The sequence below is a fragment of the Garra rufa genome, chromosome 19 (assembly GCF_049309525.1).
Source record: "Garra rufa chromosome 19, GarRuf1.0, whole genome shotgun sequence".
Classification (NCBI taxonomy): Eukaryota; Metazoa; Chordata; class Actinopteri; order Cypriniformes; family Cyprinidae; genus Garra; species Garra rufa.
In genome coordinates, this window is record NC_133379.1 from 18,473,232 (window position 1) to 18,491,382 (window position 18,151).

Below are 18,151 nucleotides of genomic sequence, written 5' to 3' on the forward strand. Positions count from 1 at the left end.
TAAAAGGTGTATAAAATCTCCCCTTTGTGCCATTAATGTACCAGACTTTTACTTTTACCCAAAATCCCTACAGCATAGTCTATAGCGACGCTTGCACATACACCTTTTATTCACTTAACTATCAGAACAAACAAATCAAATTGTGTCCCTTGAAAATGTCCGAAAGATCAGTTTTGACAACTAAATTGGATTTGCGTGCAGTTTCATCAACCCCTAGAAAGTTGCCGTCAGCTCACTATGTTTTACCTTTTTAAAATGATCCATACATTTTCTCACAGCCCCAGAAATGTTGCCAGAAACAGTTTTACTGTGAGCATTTAACAACGTGCGTAGTTAGTTCGACTTTTACGTAAGACTTTTGACAACCATATATTTAGTTGAATTGGTTGGAACGACATAAAAAGTCGGCAAATGAGTCAGGTTTTTGTCATCAACATGAAGATGTACACAGATTTCTTCAAGTGCACGCAGCTAGTCACAGGCTCTCAAGGAGTTAGCATTATGCGGGGGTGATTTGTGTAAACCTCCGTCAGTTTTACACACCAACCTGGTATTTACCGAACGGTAAACATAACAAGCGTGTAGCTTCAAGTGAATTTATGTATACTGGAGAAGCACTAACATTCAATCTAATTATGTTATACCTTGGAAAGCCTCGGATCACGTTGGATCAACGTGTTCGTTCTCTTACACATGCACTTTTAGGATTTTGCCCTCCAAAAAAAAAAAGAATTATCAGTTTTGTATTTTTAAAATATTTAGTTGGGTTAAAACTTAAAACTAGTCAAATGTTATGCATTTGAAATATATGTTTACAAAAAAATACTCAATAAATTATTTCTGCCGTATAATTTTTTGACATCAGGGATTGTACAGCTGTACAAAGCGTTCACAGGACGTTTACATAAAATCTGATCATGACCAGCTGTACCTTTTCCAGATGGTCTTTTATTGTACAGCTGATCACGGTGCTTTGACTTTCAATGCAAAATGGATGAGTGCTGCAGATAAGAGTTCCCCTTTCTATCCTCAAACAAAATAGTTCATTTTCTCCCTTTATTCTAAACTAAGTTCTTCTCCTTCTTCCATCTCCCCGCTTTCCCGTTTCTTCGCTCATTATTTTTCATCCCTATCTTTGCACGCTACTTTGCCATTCTTCTGCTTCACCCCTGTGATTTCTGCAGCTGTATTTGATAATGGTTTAAATTGAACGCAGTTTCTCTTTTGTTTTCTGTTCTTAATTTTACTGGGCTTGAACGAACTGAATCCTAGTGCCCTAGCATGCCAAACTGCATTAGTACCATAATTAGGTTGTTTATATGACCTCTCCCAATCGTCTGTTCTTTGCTTACAAAACCAGCCTCTGTTTTCCCTTGAAAATGGTCCATTTTACGGTACATGTAAACTAGGCTTTCTATGAAGTCACGTTGTGTGCTTAAAGCACATACTCAGCTCCGTTCCTAGCAGCGCAGATGAGGCCCTTCAGAAATAATGTTCTCCTACTCGCTCTGTAGTACTGAGCAAACGACAGCTGGATTATTTCATTATTGATTATGAAATATTTCTCCCCTAACTAGCCCCTAACCCTTGCAGAGTCACATTCTCTTCCTTTTGGAAGGTCTGTGAAACCAAACCAAGGCTCATTTCCAAGGAAAAGGCAGAAGGCTGGATGTTTCTGTGGTTTGATAGTTAAAAAAAAAAAAAAACATTTCCTTTTGAATTGTACCCAACATTCAGTGTGCGTGTTGAAGGGATGTTCCGGGTTCAGACAAGTTCGGCTCAATCTACAGCATGAGTGGCGTAATCCTGATACACAACAAATAAAAATAAAATAAAAAGTTTGTTGCATAATGTTTTTTTTTTTGTTTGTTTGTTTTTTTAAATCGAGGCACTTACTGTGGAAGTAAATAGGGTAACTTTTTTGAGTTTGAAGTTTAGAATTTTTTAAAATTAACTGATTTTTACAGTCAGTTTTCGGTTTCTGGCAATGGTGTTTTAAAGTAAATTAATAATAATAATAAAAATAATAAAACTTTACAAAGAAATGGTTAGTATGTTTTTTTTTTACAGTATTTAAATATCTACAAATTGGCCCCATTCACTTCCATTGTAAGAGCCTCACTTTAATCTAAATTTTTGCTTTTTATTTGTTTTTTCAAGAAGGCAAGTGTATAGCCAAATAAATAAATGTCTTTTTTATTTTATTTTATTTTATTTTATTTTATTTTATTTTATTTTATTTTATTTTATTTTATTTTATTTTATTTTATTTTATTTTATTTTATTTTATTTTATTTTGTTTTGTTTTTGTGCTAATCAATACCACAAATGCTGTCAAATGAGCTTAGTTTGATCAACTGGATCCAGAATATTCCTTGAAAGATTGTTATGCATCCATTTGATTGCATATGAATACGTACACTATCAGTCAAAAGTTTTTGAACAGTAAGATTTTTCATGTTTTTTTTTAAAGAAGTGTCTTCTGCTCACCAAGCCTGCATTTATTTGATCTAAAATCCATCAAAACAGAATCATTCAGAAATCATTCTAATATTCTGATTTGCTGTTTAAAAAACATTTTTTATTATTATTATATATTTTAAAATGTAATTTATTCCTGTGATTTCAAAACTGAATTTTTAGCATCAATACTCCAGTCACATGATCCTTCAGAAATCATTCTAATATTCTGATTTGCTGTTTAAAAAACATTTATTATTATTATTATTATTATGTTGAAAAGAGCTGAGTATAATTTTTTCAGGTTTCTTTGATGAATAGAAAGATCAGAAGAACAGCATTTATCTGGAATAGAAATCTTTTGTAACATTACAAATGTCTTTATCATCACTTTTGATCAATTTAAAACATCCTTGCTAAATAAAAGTAAAAATTTCTATACATTTTTACATTTTACTGACTCCTGTTATACTCTTACAAAAGCTTTTTATTTCAGATAAATGTTTATCTTTGGATGAAAATCCAATGTACTCAACTGTGTTAAATATTGATGAGAATAATAATGTTTGTTGAACAGCAAATAAGCATATTGGAATGATTTCTGAAGGATCATGTGACACTGAAGACTGAAATCTAGATTTAACCACAGGAATAAATTCCATTTCAAAATATAATCAAATAGAAAACAATTATTTTAAATAGTAAAAATCTTTTTAAAATTGCTGTACTTTGGATCAAATAAATGCAGACTTGTTGAGCAGAAGAGACTTCTTTGAAAACATTACAAATCTTTTGACTGGTGGTAAATAAACTATAACTGACCAAGCCAAACAAAGACCCTGATGATTATTTCTGTGCCTCCATGTAATCACTTCTTAAACCAATTTGTCCCAAACATTCATCCACATTTCACTTGTCCTCTTAATATCCTGTTGTATCTTAATATCCTGTTGTACCTCAATATCTTGTAAATTGAGCTGAATTGCGACGCCCCCCAGTGGAAGAAGGCATCCATGGACTCACAGAAATCATCAGTGCCCTTCGGGATAGACCGATTCCCTCAAGTCCACGATAATAATACACATTATTCCTCACGCAAGCAGTTTCCACTGCTGAGCTGGTCCATTCGGGCCCTTGTTAAGGCCTGAGCCTTGTTCCCATCCCACGATGAATCCTCATATCCATGCTGTTAATGAGAGCTTATGGGATCTGAGTCATGCCCGTTTGGAAGAACATGTTCATATCTCAGATTTCATTGTGAGATGACATGAAGGAGGATCGGCGCAGCATTGGGAACTGTTTACGTGAGTTTACAACCAGTTTTAGTTGCAGATGAGTCTGATAATTGTTGTGTGGTCATGTGCAGAGGCAGAGGAGCTCTATCAGAAGAGAGTCCTGACAATCACCGGCATCTGTGTGGCTCTTTTGGTGGTGGGCATAGTCTGTGTGGTGGCCTACTGCAAAACCAAGTAAGTATAAAGCACATCGGCAGTGAAACTACTTAGAATTCTAAGCAGTAATTCTTAAAGGGATAGTTCACCCAAAAATGAAAATTCTGTTACTCACCCTCATGTCGTTCCAAAACTGTAAGACCATCATTCATCTTCGGAACACAAATGAAAATATTTTCGACGAAAACCGAGCTTTCTGAGCCCGACATCAACGCAACTGACATGTTCAAGGCCCAGAAAGGTAGTAATGACATTGTTAAAATAGTCCATGTAACATCAGTGGTTCAACCGTAACTTAATAATACTTTTTGTGTACAAAAACATCAATAAGACATCAAAAATTTCATCAAAAATATCTTAATTTGTGTTTTGAAGATGAACGAAGGTCTTACAGGTTTGGAATGACACGAGGGTGGGTAATTAACGACAGAATTTTCATTCTTGTGTAAACTATCCCCTTTAATGGTGCCCTAAGTCATTTTTGTCAACTAGCCTCAATTGTATGACAAATTATAACAACTGAAATGACATATTATGAAATTAAATACGAGTATGAGCTTTTAAAAGTACACTACTGTTCAAAATTTAGGTTCTTGATCTCAACAAGGCTGCATTTATAAAGTAATATTGTGAAATGTTATTACTAAATCAGTAAAATTCAAAACTATTTAAATATATATTAAAATATAATTAATTCCTATAATGGCAAAGCTCAAATTTAAGCAGCCATTACTATAGTCTTCAGTGTCACATTATACTTCTAATATGCTGATGTGATTTCTTATTATCAGTGTTGAAAGCAGTCATTCTACCTAATATTATTGAAGAAACCACTATTTTGTTTTTATGATTCTATGATAAATAGAAATTTCAAAAGAACATCATAATGCATAAAAGTTAGCTAAACAAAAGTATTATTATTTAAATCTTATTGACTTCAAACTTTTGAACAATAGTATATTAAAACAAAATTATGTTTTAAACAATATAGTTTGGTCAATTGTAAAGCTACATTTGCGTTTGCTTAATTTGGAATTAAGTACATGTATTTTGAACCTTTTTATTATTATTATTATATATTATTACTTTTGGAAAGTTTTTTGGGTATATTGGAACTCTTACAGATTAAAGTAATATATACATGCACTGTAAAACTTTTCACCAGATTCAACTTAAAAAATTCAGCAGCTGCCTTAAAATTTTAAGTTAAATCAGCTTAAATCTACAAGTCATTTTAATATATTACAATAAAAATTAGTTGATTTAACTTGTGAGTTGAAATGACTTAAGTTGATTTAACTTAAAATATTAAGCCAGCTGCTAAACTTAAGTTTTAAGTTGAAACTGGTGAAAACGTTTTACAGTGTGGATTTACATTACATAAAACATCAATCCAAGTGGTATATATTTCATAGAAAGCACTTTTTAAACATCTGTGTTTTCAGATGCCACTAATTACATTTTTAAGTGTGGCTTAAAGGGATAGTTCACCCAAAAATGAAAATGATTTAATCACCCTCAAGCCATTCTAGGTGTATATGACTTTTTTCTTTCAGACGAATACAATCAGAGTTATATTTAAAAATGTCCTGGCTCTTCCAAGCTTTATAATGACAGTGAATGGGTGTTGAGAATTTGAAGTTCAATAAAAGTGCGTCCATCTATAATAAAAAGTACACCACGTGGCTCCTAAAAAGTTAATAAAGGTTTTCTGAAGCAAATAGATGGATTTTTGGAAGAAAAATATCCATATTTAAAACTTTATAAACCATAATCTCCAGATTCCGCTAACTGTTGTATGCGAGGTTCATGAGAGAGTGGCGTTCCAGCAGATGACGTGGATTGATTCACTTCAAAAGGCCTTTATTAACCCCTTGGAGCTGTGAGGAGCAGGCTTGTGCACAATTCAGAATTTCAGAATTGGCAGCCATTCAATTCATGAGTTGGAATTTGAATTTCATGGCAATTCAAAGACATTCCACACAGTCATACAACAGAAAGAATGTGTTGAATCTAACATACAATTACACTAATTTTGTAATTTAATAGCATAATTTCATTACACATAACTAGTCACTCCTCAACCCTGCATACATTTTGTTCCAACATATAGATCATGATCAAATTCTTGAAATAAATTACTCCCTCAATGTTTGATTAGTTTTGTTCAAAATGTTATTTTCATTTCAAAGTAATCAAATAACACAATGTAATCTGTACAAGTAGTTCAAACTAATATCATTTATAGAATATGTAATGAAATCATATCTGACATATATTGTAAAGCTTCATTGTTAAACACTTCACTTATGTATATGAATTTCTTTGAATTTGTATCGAATTGCAATTCTGCTTCCTTTAATTCAAATTCGAATTGTAATTCTAGATCATGTTTTTGACATCAATTCAAATTCAATTCATATTCAAGAATTGAATTGGAATTTAGGAGTCATTCTCAATTCAATTCTGAATTGTGCACAAGCCTGGTGAGGAGCACTTTTTATGATGGATGGATGCACTTTATTGGACATCAAAATCTTAACAGCCATTCACTGCCATTATAAAGCTTGGACAAACCAGGATAACTCTACTGTAACTCTAAATGTACTCATCTGAAAGAAGAAAATCATATCTTTTTTATCATTTTTGGGTAAACTATCCCTTCAAGAGTCTCTATATTTTTCAGAAATGCTTTTTTAGAGAAAATTAAATGTTGAAAAATGAGTTAGCAGCAGTTTAGAGAGGTAGAAAGTTTTTTTTTTTTTTTTTTTAATGTGACATGATTGTGACTCTTGGCCGGTGTCTGAGAGAGTGACACTGCCTCACTGTAGCCTCCCCCCCAGGAAACAAAGGAAGAAGATGCACAATCATCTGAGGCAGAATATTTATGTGGATCACCCCAACCGCAACCTGGCCAACGGACCCAATCACCCAGGACCTGGTCCTGAAGAGATACCCATGGTAGATGTACGTCACTCCTCTTAATAATTAGAATTGGTTGTGATGTAATATCTTCTGTCAGTAACCGAATGGCTCTTTCTTTTCTTTCTCAATTGTAGTATATCTCCAAAAATGTACCGGCAACTGAAAGAGTCATTAGACATGGAGCAGAGGCACCTTTTCCTGGCAGCCGGCAGTCTTCCAGATCCCACAACTCCTCCACCCGGGCTCATTCCTCCACTCACAGGTACATTCCAGACTGCATGGCATGTTTGGCCACAAATGAGTAGAGGATTTGTGTGTGGACTCATTAGGAACCAGGGGTCGTGCTCTAGTTGACCCCTACCCGAGTCATACGTCTGTTTTCATCTCATTCAGCATTCTTTCCCCTTTCACTATCCCACTGGAATCCGAGTCAGACGGCCATTATTCATTCCTTTAAGAATCAAGCCACAGGTGTGAGTGAGTGAGTGAGTGTAGAGAAACTCAGAGGTTATACACCATGATCACCTCACAGGGTTAAGACTTCACGCTTTTCACTCAAACTGATTCTTACACACATATGAGGTTAAACCAGTGGTTCTCAGTTTGTTCTGTCATGACTCCGTTGTAACAGGAACAACGTTGGTACACCCTCAACACTTACACTGTAATCAACAAACCGCACTGTTGGCGAATTTTGTTAGCACATGTACTTGTTGAATGCAATTATAAAAATAAAGAAAGAAAATAAAGAAATAATACTAACACTCAGCCTCATGTCATGTCTCAGTGATGGATTAGGGTACAATGGGGCTAAAGGCACACCCTTAGAAAAAAATTTGTGCTTTTCACTGTGCCCAAAGTGTATGATTGAAGAAAAATTGAGTATTGAACATTGATGGAGCAACAGATTTTGTGTGAAAATAAATCATAGTTGATAGTTGAATAAATCACAAGTTATTTTGTTTAAAAATCTTATAAATGTATGAGGTGGCAATGGGGGCCTTTTACCTCACACACAGGGTAAAAGGCACACAGTATTGATACAAATACTATAGCTATGTCTGAGTTAATACTTGTTCAAAACAATCACTTCAGCAAAGTTTGTACTATTTTCTTCATATTTTGATAAATAAAATAATTATTTTCTGTTCAACAAATATACTGTCATTAAAATATGTTAAAATAAAACATATACTTTAAAATACAGAAACTCAAAATCATTTTAAAATGTAAAGATTCTTAAAGGAGATCCCATAGTAATTTAATATAGATTTACAATAGTAACAACAATTGATATTTTATTATACGATATGATTAATAGAATGTTTTAAAATATGGTTTCATTTTAAACATGGTGATTATCTTTAAGATGGACACCCAACATATGTGACCCTGGACCACAAGACCAGTCATAAGGTAAAATTTTACAAAACTGAGATGTATACAACATATGAAAGCTCAATAAATAAGCTTTCTATTGATGTATGGTTTGTTAGGATAGGACAATATTTGGCTGAGATACATCTATTTGAAAATCTGGAATCTGAGGGTGCAAAAAAAATCTAAATACTGAGAAAATCACCTTTAAAGTTGTCCCAATTAAGTTCTTAACAATGCATATTACTAATCAAAAATTACATTTTGATATATTTATAGTAGGCATTTTACAAAAAATCTTAATGGAACATGATCTTTACTTAATTTCCTAATGATTTTTGGCATAAAAGAAAAATCTATAATTTTGACCCATACAATGTATTTTTGGCTATTGCTACAAATATACCCCCAGCGACTTAAGACTGGTTTTGTGGTCCAGGGTCACATATAATATATGATATTTACCATCTGACTCTAACCATATCATGTCAACAAATAGAAAATCAGCCTAGATAGAAATAGAAATGTTAATATTTGTGCCTTTTATCCCAAATACCATATTTTTACATATTCTTTCGTTATTTAAAAACTGTTGCTTTAATTATCTTAAACAAACCTGAAAATCATTAAGAAGACCTTTGTCTCAAGATATATTCAACAATTTTAGCGATTCTCTTTTGCTACTTAAATCTATAACATTTTTAAAAACATCAAATATTAGATCAGGTCAGCACAGAATCAACTTTGCACTGCTGCCCACGATCGTTTCAAGGATCAGACAAAATAGCATGTGTATCTTGAAAAGCGGACGTTTTGGTTGTGCTACAGCAAATTTTTCTGCCATCTAGTGGTTTAGAGGAAAATAATATCAAAGGCACCTTTAGCCCCGTCGAACCCTACCATAAAAGTAGTACATATGACTCCATATGCTCTATATTCTTGTGAAACCATACTCTTGTGAATTCAAAGGAAATAAAAGAAATCTAAGAACTTGGGAAGCCTCCTGACACTTTGAGAACCACTGGGTTAAGCATCTTGTGCACTTTTTCTATCCTGCTTTCTTCCCTTTTCTTTCATTCTCCTTCTTTCTTTCTTTCTTTCTTTCTTTCTGTTCTTCTCAGACATGAAGGGAGAACGTGGAGTCTGGAGCGAACAGACAGCGTCCTCTCCGACTGTCCTTCCGGCATGATGTCGTCCTCAGTGGGGACCAGTAAATGCAACAGTCCTGCGTGCATGGAGGCGCGGGCCAGGCGTGCCGCACACTGTGGCTTTACTGAGCCCCACCGGCCGGCCCTGCAGTACGGCGACTCTTTCGACTCCCTTGGGGACTCTCCGCATAGCGACAGGTGCGCAGGAGCGCCCCCTCTCTGCAGCCATGGCACTGAGAACCGTTTTAGTGTGTGCACTAAGACTCCTCTACATTTCAGTGCGCAGTCTCCTTTACCCCTGGGGACTGGCATGTGTGGCGTGAAAGATTTAATAGCAAATATTTACAGCACGTGCCATCAGGATGCAAATTAAAGGGGGGGGTTGGAGTTGGTCCGACCCTCCTAATTGAAACCTAAACCCCACAGTTCAACAGCCCATGCCACTAAATAAAATTAGTTTACCGTTTTATAAGTATTATATACACTGCAGTATTATTTGAGTATATCTCTATTAACAAACCGCATATTTAAAGTCTAAACAAGTAAATTCTCGCCTAAACACTCTTAAAACTACATACTGTGTGACAAATACCAGAAGCGGAGTAATACAAATAATGAATCGTTTAGAGTTCCGATAATACTAGAATATCACACTCCTCTCAGCCAATCAGATGAAAGGAACAGAAAGAACTGTTGTATAAATACACATATGCACACATAAGTGCTGAGTAGTAACTGATTACATAATCAGTATTACGTAATCAGATTTAAAAAAAAATACTTGTAATTGGATTACATTTTAAAATGCCCATAATCAGATTACTTTTTCACATTACTTTTTATAGATTACATGATTACATATTGTTCACACAGTGGTTTTCAATTATTTAAATTATTCACATATGGTAGTAAATTATTTATTGCCCTAATTCCTCTTTTTTTCTCTCTCTTAAATTTTCCTTTATAAAGTTCTACTGTTTTTACACATTTGGAAACTCTTCCAGCTTTTCATAAATTCACAAACCCCAGTTAGGGAAACCCTGGTATAATGTAATATTTGATAACAAAGAATTGAATGCATTTTAAGTTTAAAAAAAAAAAAAAAAAGTAAAAGTAATCAAAAAGTAGTCAATGTGTAATCCAATAGATTATTCCTACCTAGTCCCATGACAAAAACGTACCTCTGGAAACTTTTTCGCAAGACGCGAAATACATACACTGTAAACAAAATCTGTAGAAATTACAGTATTACTGGCAGCTGGTTGCCAGTAACTTACTGTAGATTTAAATTGATGCTATTTACTGGCAACAGTTTGTTCAAAGTTAATTGAACATTAACATTAACAAGTCTTTATCTTTACAGAATAAAACTAAAATAACAGCCTCATGCAAAGCATTCTGGGAACCAAAATCTGAAGGAAAAAAACAGAAAAAGGTTGATGAAGGTTTCTGGTTCCCAGAATGCTTTGCAGTAGGTTGTTATTTTATAGTTTTATTCTGTAAAGACAAAGACTTGTTAATGTTTAATGTTCATTTAACTTTGAACAAACTGTTGCCAGTAAATAACATAAATTAAAAATCTCCATAAGTTACTGGCAACCAGCTGCAGAACTACAGCAAATTTTTTACAGTGTACCAATAAGCACATATCACTGCAGTTTCCAACAGAAATGAACACTAGAGGCAGTAAAACAGCACTTGTAATCGTTTTCATACAAAGTTATGATTACAACTCCATATGTTTTGCTTTCTAAACGTAACAAGCTTGCTTGGTAGCTCTAGATGGCATGGAACTGGATTTAGGATGCAGAATCCTTGGGTACAAATCTCGTCAAAAAAAAAAAAGACTCACTATGAAAGAGCTAAAAGATGAGAGATCAAAAAACAAGCTAAAACAGCATACTTACGATTGCGTTTTTACATCACACTTGCTTTTTATTTATACTATCGGTTAGGTATAGGTGTAGTGCAGATGGTACTTTATTTTAAAACGACATAGAGCATTAGATTTATAACGTCACTCAACGTACATTTGAAGTCACTGCGGCGACACATACATTCATCTGTTCCAGGGAAAAAAAGAACTCTCTTTTAGCACCACCCAGTGGACATTTTCCATCGTATATGTCACGAAACGTACATGGCGATACGTATTTCACAAAAAGTTTACAGAGGTACGTTTACTTCATGAGACCAGGTTGGATTATTATACAACAATAATATCTGTCATGAAATTTGTAATCAGTAATGGACTACAATTTAAGATTTTGTTACATGTGCTGCATCAGCCACAAGCATAAGAAATAAGAAAGCTGACCCCTCAAAAGTCTTTGTATAAATTGCACACTGCGTACCGTGAAGAATATAGCAGTAAAATTCATTGCGCAAATCATGCAGATGCTCTGGCCCAGCTGAGAGTGTCAGAGAGGGAGTCAGGGTCAAGCAAAGCTTCCCTGCTCCAGATACGCAGTATTTGTATCAAGGCAGAGAGAAAATCTAGCCCACGGCCAGCTGTATTTACAGTTATCTCTCGCCTGCGAAACACCCACGCCACCATGCAAGGGCCAAAACAGGAGAATTTATACCTTGAGGGGTTCATTAAGTCAACAAGAGCCGAACAACACGTTATCTCAGGGGTGAAACAGGTCTCTGGTGTTCTGCTCTGCACTATTTCCCTCTCTACCTTCTCTCCTGCTCTGCAGCTGACTGAGCTGTTGTGCATACGGCTATCTGCCCTCAGGCTCTGCAAATCTGTGACAGAACAGCCAGTGTTAATTTATCTGCTCCAGTTTGACTGTGGCCTCCTCTCCCAGGGCACGCTCACATTAACTCACACAGCACAGGCCAAAGGAACAAGCGCAGATAGGGATTTTTTTTTTTTTTTCTGTCAAAGGCATCAAGGAAAATTACCCGCGTACATGATTAAGTATAGCACGATGCACGCTAATGGAAGGGAACTCGTAAGGCAAGCGTTGTCATCCATCTGGTGGCGTGCTGCAGTAACAATGCTAAGCCTAGACTGGGAGGTTTGACGTGGCCTCATTTGTTCCTGTAGTGTGTACGTCTGCTGTCGTTTGCTATTGAGCTTTCAGCCGCCATGTCTTAGTGTGCATACTATCATTTTTCTAGGGCCATAGCAAGGTGGGCATGAATTGATACAGTACTGCAAAAGTACAAGGCAGGAACACTGCATATGGGAAGCAAACACAGAATAGGGATCCCACACCTTTAGACTAGTGGATTTTCACTGTGGTGTAGTTCACTTCCAGAGCAAAAATGTACAGATAATGTACTCACCCTGTTGTCATCCAAGATGTCCATGTATTTCTTTCTTCAGTCGTAAAAAAATATATATGTTTTTTGAGGAAAACATTTTTAGGAATTATCCCCATATAGTGGGCTTCTATGGTGCCCACGAGTTTGAACTTCCAAAATGCAGTTTCAATGCACTTTCAAAGGGCTTTAAACGATCCCCAGCCAAGGAAGAAGGTCTTATCTAGTGAAAAAAAAATAATTATATACCTTTAAACCTCAAATGCTTGTCTTGTCTAGCTCTGCCATGCGCATGCAAACTCTGTGCACTCCGGTTCAAGACAGGTTATGTCAAAAAACATTGCTGTTTTACCTTTTTTTATAAAGTGCGTTTGACGTTTGCACATTCACTTTGTAAACACTGGGTCGGTACTTCTGCAGCAATGTAGGACGATTTTGAAGTTGGAGAAGAAAATGAGATGGGAGTTTTTGAATTGGAATGCACAGAGCACATGGAGAGCTAGACAAGACGAGCATTAGAGGTTAAAAAGTATATCAAAAAGTATATATATATATATATATATATATATATATATATATATATATATTTAGAAAATGACAGATCGTTTCGCTAGATGAGACCCTTATTTCATGACTGGGATCATTTAGAACCTTTTGAAACTGCACTGAAACTCACGGGCACCATAGAAGTCCACTATATGGACCAAAAAAACATAATTTCTTTACAACTGAAATAAGGAAAGACATGAACATCTTGGATGACAATGGGGTGAGTACATTATCTTTAAATTTTTGTTCTGGAAGTGAACTACTCCTTTAACATCATTTTAGAGACTCGAAGAACATCCAAGTCAGCAGTTGAGTGTAACTGGAAAAATATATCTTCTCAACAGAAACTTTTTAAAGACTAAATAAATTTCATGACTTTTTCAGGTTTAAAAATCACAGTTTTAAAATGTCAGGTTCTCCATGAATAGGGGAACTTGAGGTAGAGGTTCTCAACCCATCTATGGTCTCCCAAGGTCAGAAGAAGTAGATGGACTGTACTGTTTTTATTTATGATAGTTTTTTTTAGTGTAAGTTTAATAGTCATCAGTCATCAGACCTATATATTTAAAACAGCTGATTTTGTGCTTAAATAATAATAAATTAATGCTTTTATACTACAAAGATATATGCAAATGAAAAGTCAAATGTGCTGTTAGTCTCAAAGGGTGAGTTCACCTAAAAATGAAAATTCTGTCATTAATTACTCACCTCACTAGTAAGACCTTTGTTCATCTTTGGATCACAAATTAAAATATTTTTGATGAAATCCAAAAGCTTTCTAACCCTGCATCAACAGCAATGCAACCGACATGTTCAAGGCCCAGAAAGGTAGTAAAGACATCATTAAAATAGTTCATGTGACATCAGAGGTTTAACCATAATTTTATGAAGCTATGAAAATACTTTTTGTGTGCAAAGTAGTGGTGGGCCGTTATCGGCGTTAACGTGCTGCGTTAACGTGAGACTCTTATCGGGCGATAAAAAAAATATCGCCGTTAATCTATTCTCAAAGTTGGGTTGGGAGCTGGGTCTAAACTACGCAAGATATGATGACTTTCACGTTGATATTTTAGCACGGATGACGTATACCTAGTCGAATTGCACTGTAGGGGGCGAGAACGAGTCTTCAACTTCTGTGAAATTACCACATCAAATGAGACGTGCAAACATGGATGCAGTTATGAAGCCGCTTCGGGGCAGGTGCGTTGCTAGACCCTTTTTACTGGGGCACGTGAGTTATAATTTACTTTGATAATCCCGAAATAAAGACATTAAACTATATGCAACAACTGAATTGACGCTTCTAAAAGCAACGCAGTTTAATGGAAGACTATGCACGCAGAAATCCATGCCCGTGCGCGTCTGTGTATTTAACGGCAACGCGCACGTCGCACAGCCTTTTGCGCAGAAGTACTTGGTTACACAAGTTTGTATAGGTAATTATGTTGTAAATGCAATTGTCAAGCAGTTTGTGATGCATTTTGGAAACAGGAGATGAGCGCCTGATCTAATGCGCCACCTGGCCCGTTCTCGAAGACTTACTTTTAGTCATTATTTGGGTAGCACACATATTCTGAATGATTAATCTAGATTAAAAAAATTAATCTATGCCCACCCCTAGTGCAAAGACAACAAAAATAATTATTTTATTCAACAATTTGTCAGTCTCCGCCACTTGTCCACAAGAGTACCAGTGTCAGCAAAACCATACGTATGCATTGTGATCCTCTCATGAATGTGCATCGATGAAATTGTTGAATAAAGTCGTTATTTTGGGGGGTTTTGTGCACAAAAGTATTCTCGTAGCATCATAAAATTAAGGTTGAACCACTGATGTCACATGGACTATTTTAACAATGTCCTTACTAGCTTTCTGGACCTTGAACGTGTCAGTTCTGTTGCTGTTCATGCTGTTTAGTCAGAAAGCTCTTAGATTTATTTAAAATCAAATCAAAAATTTGGGCTCTGAAGATGAATGAAGGTCTTACAGATTCGAAGGTCTTAATTCTCTTATGTGGGTGACCAAAAAAGGTTGAGAACCCCTGAATGTGACTTCTATTTCGGTGGTGGGTCCCTTCCCTTTTTACACCATTTTACTTTAAACGTTTGACTGACGTGCGTATCTGTTCCACACAACCTTCTTCTCTCCCGCTCTCGCTCGCTCTTCTTCCTCTCTCCGCTGTCTCTCTCTCCCTGCCCTTCTCTCGGCACAGGTACGTGTCGGCGCTGACCACTCCGGCTCGCCTGTCTCCCGTGGACTTCCATTACTCACTGCCCCCGCAGGTGCCTACCTTCCAGATCACGTCTCCCAATGCCAGCCACGCCATGTCTCTGCCCCCCGCCGCCCACGCCCCCTACCCGCCGGAGGAGGACCAGCCGCTGCTGCGGCGCTACCAGGTGCCCCTGCACGAGGCGCGGGGCCACGAGCCCTACCGGCAGCAGCAGCGCGGCAGCTACCTGCGAGACAGCACTGGCAGCCTTCCCTCCAGCCCCTACCGGCTGGCTCAGGAGGAAGAGTACGAAAGCACCCAGGAGTACCTCTCCTCAATGGAGCAACCAAAGAGAAGCAGTCGGCACTGGCGCAGGTCCAGACTCAACGGCCACGTGGCGCCGCGCGGCTACCAGCCCTCCCGGGACTTGGGCTCGCGCAGCTGCCTGTCGGACAGTGACTCGGAGGTGGAGGAAGGTGAGAGCACGCCCTTCCTCAGTATGCAGAACATGAACGCCGCCGAGCCCGTCACCCTCTACAGGCCCGTGCCCGACACGCAGACTTCTCACGCCCAGAGCGGGCGGCACGGGCCTCGCGCCAACACACAGACCAGACTGACGCACTCGCGCTCCAAACTGGACAATGCACCCCACTAGAGAGACCGCCACCTATCCACAAAAACCGATCTACTATAGACATGCACCTATAAGAAATATTTTTATTTTATATAACTGACAGATATTATAAACAAATGAAATATTTATTTTCATTTTAGCAAAAGTTGTCTACTAGTTAACAGCAAAGACTTTTTTTATAGGGAAAACTCTATTTATATGTACATTTTGATTTACAGCATAAAAAAGATGTGCCAATTTTTTCACAACTTAAAAAAAAAAAAAAAAAAAAAAAATAGAGTAATATTGTGGTGCCTTTTGCTGTATGCTGAGGGCCAGAGGGCCAGTGGAGTTTTTTGTAGCCTTTCTTATACGGACGCCTCATTTTTTATACTCGTTTACTCTTTTGTTGTCTCTTTTTGGCCTTTTTTCCTTACTTTACTTTCCAGGCTGTGTTCTTTTGGGAGCTGACCCCCATTTGAACTGTGACATCCCCCCCTTCCCACCGTCATGCAATATAAACCACTCTAACATAAGGTGTATGTTTACATGAATTTGATCCACAGAGATGTTTTATGATCATGTTGCTTTGCCAACAGGAAATCGATGACAAATGCAATCGGGGGGTTCGGAAAAAAAAAAGTACGAGTGTGCGTGTGTGAGTGTGAACGACCAAACGCGAGAGGCCTCGAAATGACTGTGGCTCTGAGAAATATGCTGCTGTTGTGTAGAGTTACGCATGTGGGCACTTGATGTCGTCTTACAGATGCACCGCCTTGACTTGCTTTGCATCCCTACAGGGTAAAGGTGCGGTCACATTTACCATTGTTCGGTGAATATTCGTGGGCGAAATCCAGTCATTTCAATCGCAATTCACACGATTGTGAATTGCAAGTGAGGATGAAAGATTTCCCCATCCAAAGGGTTCAAGCTTGGATTGAAGTGAGCGGTACTTCATACTGACAATGGACTTTTTTTGCCCTCAAATTTTCGCTAATGTGACCGCACCTTAGGGTTTGTCACACGGAAGCCTTCTCTTTCCAAAGGGGGATTGTGGGTTAAATGTGAGGGGGCCGTGGGCCGGGCTGTCAGTGCTAATAGCTTTTGACAGATAACAAAGAAATAAAGAACATATAGTCTCTCCCACTCAACCCACTTTCCCGTCACTCAGTCGAATCGCCCTCATTATCAGCACATCCATCCGGTTAGAGCGGCCAGTGGAGAGATAGACGAGAGGGATGGAAGGCCTCACAGCGTCTCAGGACCTCACTCCACTGCACATCTTCCTCTAGCGCAGGACTGAAGAGAGACTGACATCAGGCTGATGGATGTGTCCGCTCCACCAATTGGTCCTGGTACTTTGGGACAGAAAGAGTGAAAGAGCCGTTCACACAGGACATGTTCTTTTAATCGATGCTTTCCTTGATGCATTCAATGCCGAAAGTGAGATATTGTTATTTTGTGATCATAAAGGCCCAACCCTTTGGAATATGGTGTATAAAGAAACAAATAGCATTGTTCATATATACGTACACACATAATATATGTAGTTATATTATTTATTCTATTATTTACAATATATTTCTTTGTTTGTGCCATGAATGTCACATTTTCAGATGCCATGTCAAGTTCAGTTCTGACATGCAGTCCAGTGGTTCAGTATCAGTCCAAAAATAATGGACTAATCAAATGGATATGACTGTGTGATACGCATGTTTATATTTAACAGCAATTTATGGGTTGGGTTATGATACTCTTTTCAATTCTGTGCAGTATTTAGCTGTTTTAATGTTCGAATATGCCCTGTGTGAACGGTCCTGAACATGCAATCACATACACACAAACACAGTCTCAAATGACAAGACAAATAGCTGTGAAAATGATTAGGGGTCATTAAAATACCAAAATATGCAAACTTTATATTCTACTTGTGTTCCAATGCATTTCATTTTTTTCTGTGTGTAATGTTGAGACTATTTGTTGTTTAACTTCAAGTCAATGTTGTTCATTAGGTCCACATATTTCATAATTATTTAATATATTCGCAGTTAATCTAAGACACCAAATAGTGCAGGTCATTATTATTATTTTATAATGAATGCTATACCATTAGTTTATCTTTTTTATATATATATATGTGACTCC

The 18,151-nt window shown here is 37.0% G+C and overlaps 1 protein-coding gene across 4 annotated transcripts in view; it reads left to right on the plus strand.

Moving 5' to 3' along the window:
• Positions 1-17,923, plus strand: part of nrg2a (neuregulin 2a) — a 122,033-nt gene extending 104,110 nt beyond the window's left edge. For 2 of the 4 annotated variants that reach the window (XM_073824300.1, XM_073824299.1), the window contains 5 exons: positions 3,827-3,929; positions 6,755-6,878; positions 6,971-7,098; positions 9,335-9,559; positions 15,397-17,923. In XM_073824300.1, the coding sequence (XP_073680401.1) occupies positions 3,827-3,929; positions 6,755-6,878; positions 6,971-7,098; positions 9,335-9,559; positions 15,397-16,048 (1,232 nt within the window). In that variant the 3' untranslated portion in view covers positions 16,049-17,923. Of the gene's footprint in view, positions 1-3,826; positions 3,930-6,742; positions 6,879-6,970; positions 7,099-9,334; positions 9,560-15,396 lie in introns of all 4 variants that reach the window. The other 2 variants (XM_073824298.1, XM_073824301.1) reach the window with 1 other exon arrangement.
• The last annotated feature ends 228 nt before the right edge of the window (positions 17,924-18,151 follow it).